The sequence below is a fragment of the Tupaia chinensis genome, unplaced genomic scaffold, assembly GCF_000334495.1.
Source record: "Tupaia chinensis unplaced genomic scaffold, TupChi_1.0 Scaffold000569_1, whole genome shotgun sequence".
NCBI lineage: Eukaryota > Metazoa > Chordata > Mammalia > Scandentia > Tupaiidae > Tupaia > Tupaia belangeri.
In genome coordinates this window covers 1,200,726-1,206,199 of record NW_006160083.1, presented here as the reverse complement: position 1 = coordinate 1,206,199, position 5,474 = coordinate 1,200,726, and the positions used below count along the sequence as shown (strand labels likewise).

General features: G+C 42.3%; 1 protein-coding gene across 2 annotated transcripts in view; it reads left to right on the top strand.

Annotated features, from left to right (window-relative positions):
• The window catches only part of ATXN7 (ataxin 7), a 104,697-nt gene extending 99,573 nt beyond the window's left edge, over positions 1–5,124 (top strand). The window contains exons 9-10 of one of the 2 annotated variants that reach the window (XM_027775512.1): positions 795–861; positions 2,558–5,124. In XM_027775512.1, the coding sequence (XP_027631313.1) occupies positions 795–845 (51 nt within the window). In that variant the 3' untranslated portion in view covers positions 846–861; positions 2,558–5,124. The remainder of the gene's footprint in view (positions 1–794; positions 862–2,557) is intronic. The other variant, XM_027775511.1, reaches the window with a different exon arrangement.
• Positions 5,125–5,474: the final 350 nt, after the last annotated feature.

Below are 5,474 nucleotides of genomic sequence, written 5' to 3'. Positions count from 1 at the left end.
CCCCTCACCCCCCCGGTGGGTCCTTTTTTTTTTTTTTTTTTTTTTATGATAACAAACATTTGGATAGGAGAGAACTTTTCTTTTTTTTTTTTTTTTGCTTTCGGGCGCGTGTGCTTGCCAGAAAGACAGAGACAGAAAGGGAGAAATCACCCCCCAGGGGGATGGCCACACCGCAATCCCTTCTCCTCCATTCTCCTCTCGGGATCTTGGGCATGCATGCACACACGCCCGGCGTGAGTTTTAAGCCACCAGGTCCAGGACGCAAACTACAGTCAACTACATGGGAGTCCAGTGACATAGCCATTACGCTAACTGCTGGTCCCGAGAGAACCATTCTTGACAGGGTCTCATCATACCACTGTTTCCCCTTCCCTAGCCCTCCAGTTTCTCAGGATCCTGAACACCAGAGACACATCCAGTGTGTTCAGGGATCTGAACCTGTGGTAAGCCTTACGGCTTCCTGCCCTGCTGGGCACTTGTTGCACCACAGCAATTGGGCCTCTTCTCCGTGTTTGGAGAGGTGGGATTTAGTATGGGCATAGCAGAAGATTAAAATCTGATCTCAGTAAATAGTTTAAAAAGAAAGCAGAATGTGGGCCCATTAATTGAAAAGTGGTGAAGTGGGTGTCCAACTCCTATTAATCACGACTTTCTCTCTTATGCTCTATCTTTGTGTTTTCCCTGCTCTTCTACCTGTTATAGTCTGCTCCTGGCCTTCTCTCCCGTAGCCGTTTCTTCCAGCTTCTTTGCACTAACTTCCAGCTCATCTCTCATCTTGTTATTTCATTCATCAGGATATCTCCTCATCTTGCTTACAAACAGGAATTTCAGCAGCATCACCCTAGAGCCCTGATTTAAAACGTGAGGGTCTTTCTTATAATTATTTTTTTTCCCCTTTCTCATTTTGGAAGTTAACTCACATGCCAGGTTAAGACTTTTCCTGAAAATACCAAGAAGCTTTATATTACTGTGACATAATTTCCCTCCAACATTCATATAATTGAACACCTAAGGTATGGGGGAAATAGCTATGCATTAACGTAACTGCTAAATTGTGGGCTGTTGATATATTACCTGGGTTTTTGAGTAGGAGGTTCCTGGACAAATGAGGATTGTGCTTTCACTTCCTGGTTTGTAGTTACTTATTATACTTTATGATAAGTGTTACAGAGTGGTTCAAAAGCAGCAAGAAATGGTAAGAAATGGTATAACCGCCCCTCGAAAACTTCCTCTGAGTAGAGTATCCTGAGCAGATATGACCTTGGGATATTCCGTCCTGCTGGAATGTCCATACATGTATGCATCACTGAATACTCTTCGTTTAGACAGGTGTAGACCTTACTGCCCACAAGGAACACAGGACAGAAAGAGGCGGTGTGCAGCAGCGAGTCATGTGCCTGTACAAAACTGGGGGTCGGGGGTGCGCCCTCTACCAGAACAGCTACTGGCAGCAACTATGGTAGATAAACTGCAGATCTGGACTTACTTGTGAAGTGTAAGTCGTTTATATTCTAGAAGCGGTCTGTAGCAGTGAGTACTCTGGCCATTTATGTTCGAAAATCTGGTGTAGCCCTCACATCCGTTGGCCAAGTTTGGCTCATCAGCTGCCAGTTTGTCACCTCAGTTTTCCCAGTGGGGGGACCGTGCCCTTGTAGGAAGATCCAAAGAGCTTTACCTTCAGTTCTTTTCCTTAAAATCAGTTTCAGCTTAAGCCCTTGTTTGAGGAAGATTTTCTCTGTGCAGTAGAATGCTTTGTTTTGCTGCACAAGTCCTGGAAGGGCCTATGGCTAGAGATCAGAGAATTGGTGAACTCCAAGGAGAGGTGCACATTTTTATGTCTGTGTTCACTTATCTGCAGGAGGGATGTTAAAGCTTTCAGCAGAATCTCAAAGTAACTCATGACCCCAAAATGCTTTTAAAGAATGCTGCTTTTAGTAAGTAGGGACCTCAGGTTCCTGTTCCTGGTGGAACTGACTTTAAAACTAAGATAACTGAGCTGGTTGAAGTCTTCGACAAAGGAAATGAAGCGGTACATGCTGGGAAGCCCAGGAGATGGGGTTGGGCAGGTACCCCAATAGTCAGTTTATGACCTCTGCCACCCAAGACTCAGAAATAGCCCAGCTGTGAAGGCCATAGTCCCCTCACCCTGCACAAGCACTCCCCTGGGTGCAGGTTGTCACGTCTGTGTGCCAGTCCTTTTGACTTTGTTCAGTTCCTAGTTAACCTTGAATACCTTGAAGGACAGAAAAATCAATAAGTAAAATCAAAAGGCAGTCATGAGAGCCTTTTCTCTATGCTAGAAACTCAGGCCTACATGTCTTCTAGCCAGTTTTTTAAAAGTAAATCTCGAGAATGATCGTGCCCAAGAACAGGAAGCACGTGAAAGGCTTTGGAAAGCTAAGGCCACATTCTGTAGCTGACTACTCCTGGCAGTCCTCGGTCACTGAGCACTTCAGGGGCATGGTCGCCTTCAGAACATTCTAGTGTAGAATCAGGGGAGGACAGAGCACAACTGCTTGCTTAACTTTTGTTTCCCTATCCCTTCTTTTTTTGAAAGCCAAAGGCACGTCCCTGACAGAAAATAGCACGGGGAGGAATAATCCGGACACTTTTGAGGACAAGTTACACCTCCACTCAGCACTCTGGACTCCACGATGCCTTTGAGTCTGTTTTCCCAACCTCCTGTGGACCTCCAGGGTAGAAACCTGCCGGGCTGTTGTTTTACAAGGATTTCCCTGAAGCTCTGTCTGTAGCAGTGAGTACTCATAAAGGACACTGGATCAAGTTCAGCCACCGAATTGCTTTTATCAGTGTTAAAGTGGTCTGGACTGCTTGCTACCAATCTGTGATAAGTTTTTGTTTTTGTTTTGTTTTTTAACTTGCAGTATATCATGGAGCTACTCTTTGAGTAGGTTGGCTGAGCAAAAGAATGTTCTGGCAAGAGCGTTACTGTAGACTCTTCTCCCTCCTTCTCCCCAGCAAAAGTTTTTTTTTTGTTTTTTTTTTTAACACTGTCTTCTGTAGGTCACGCTCCAGCAGTTAGGCACCTTAACTGGAGACTGGAGACCTTCCAGAGGAGAGAGCGAGCTGCACCCTGAGCGATCCTCTGGAGAAGGAAATCTGGCTTTAGGTTTAATAACAATGTTCTAGGACGGAACATGGACATGGGCGCAAGGCACCATGACAAAATAGCCCAGCCTTTTGCAAGTAATTTGGGATGAGAAGCTGTCAGAAGTTTCTAACCTGCAAGCCTCTTTGAAGCCATTGATGCCCAGAGAGCAATTATAAACCATTTTAGAGGCTTACTTTTTATGGTACAAATGCAGTTCTGTGATTGGGTGGGGAGAAAGAAAATGCAAATTAGTTTTGATAAAGGAAAGCCAAATTGGATGCTAGGGAGGGAGTGGGAAGAGTAAAATCACTGTAGGAGGGGAAAAAACCTTCTTCCAAGATTTCCAAAGAGATGGAATTTTCTAATTTAAGTTTTCATATTAAATAGTATATCAGATTGGGTTGGTTGCCTGACCCAGTCTATTTTTTTAAAATTGCCTTTTAAAGTAAAATGATTAGGATGTACTTAAATGTTTCTGAGGCACTCTCTGCATTACCCCTGTTTTCTTTTTTGGACACTGTCCTGGGGCTACATGGAGTTTTTGCTTCACTGCGTGCTCCCAGTACCACATGCGTGCGTCCTCACTCCCGTTCGTCGTGCTGCACAAGTTTATGGCTGTAGCCGAGGTGGGGAGCAGGTACCGGGCGGGAGGGTGGAGGACGTGCACACATGTCCACATGGAGGTTAGATGTGACACCTACATAGTATTTCCCTGAAACACACCTTCTTCTTGGGACTAATGCCAGCCATCTTCCTGAGAGAGTTTTGCAGCCCTCCGGGATGTTTTTCTACCCACCCCAAAAAGGAAGAGCTTAATGTGTGAGAACAGCATTGCATATGAAGATGACAGTGAACTTGGGGGGTGAGCTGGGGCCTTTTCACGGGTGATTCCATCACCACAGCTCCTGAAACTAGAACCAGGCACTTTTGCTTAGAAAAACACACAAGGTTGCTGAACACAGGGTAAAATTCCTAAGGCTCTGATGGTTACCCTGGCCAGGGCCCAGGCAGAGCCAGTCAGTACATCCTTTTTGCCTCCAATTCTTGGGTTACAAACTTCAGTTTCAGGGAATTTCATATCAACAACAGGTAGAATGAATAAATACTTGGTTACCAGCCTAATAATGTGAATTGCTACAGAATTATTCTTAATTATGTGAGAAAATGGAAACTTTATGCAGATACTTTAGCTATAAATTGATGTAAAATACTGATTTTTGCTTTTAAAGGAAGGGGAGAACAGTATCTTGTTCACTCCCTATGCAATCAGTAAAAAATTTTAAGATGATACTATAGGAGAGCTTGGTAAGGAGAGAGCATGGATGGGCCAGTTTGAGGTAGTTATGAGGAATCAGTCTGGTGGGTCCATCCCAGTGGGGGAGAGAGAGAGTAGGAAAGAGGGATCAGAACATGCCTGTTGATTCCTTTGGTGACAAGTGCAATGGGGAACGGGTAGAATTTCTTCTCAGAGCCAAGGGGGACTTGAGGGTTATAAATAAAGTTGCTTTTAGTGATGGAATTTATAGACAGATCATGTTGTTCCAGAAGATGTGAATAGGATCCACGATAGCAAGTTGATTCAGAATAATGTAGATATTTAGATTAGCGAGTGTTGATCATTTGATTTCTTAGACTGAGGTATTCTTTGGATTTCATTACGTCTCCCGGTAATACACAGAGCATCGGGATTAGGAAATTAGCCATTTTGGATTCTGCCTGCCACAAACAGACCTATTCTAAACAGTGCTATTAAATTTTAGACTGTTGTTCAAATACTTTATTTTCTCCTACAACTACTTTTTATTATGATGAACAATTAAGACCATTTAAAACACGGGAGTACAAGTATTTTTTGAATTAAATTAACTTACAAAAAAACAAATTTGCAGTGGTTGGGTTGTTTCTAGACAGACTTTGGTATCAATTTAAAACCAAGATAATTTTTATATTCTTTCCAATAGAATTTCACGGCAACTCATGCAGTTTTCTTAACCTACGGAAAAAAAAAAAAAGAAAAAAAAAAGTGCTGCAATGATGAACAAAGAATTATACAAAACTACTTTTGTATCTTTATTTTGGAATTTCTTGTTCTATTATAAATATGGAAGTATCCCTATTTCAGAAGACATATTTTGTTAAAAATGAATTGTACATATTTAAATATGTATTTTTGCACAGGTCTTTTTTTCTGATATCCTGTTTTGGTACAATTGAGATCATCTAGTATTTATTTATTAATTAATAAAAGTAAATACCTTTTTATAATTTGAAGTGGTTCACTGCCAAGCCAATAGTTCTAGAACCTGCCTCCTTTATAGTTTAAGGGATGCCTCTGTTCTGTGAAAGTCTTTGTCCCTTTTAA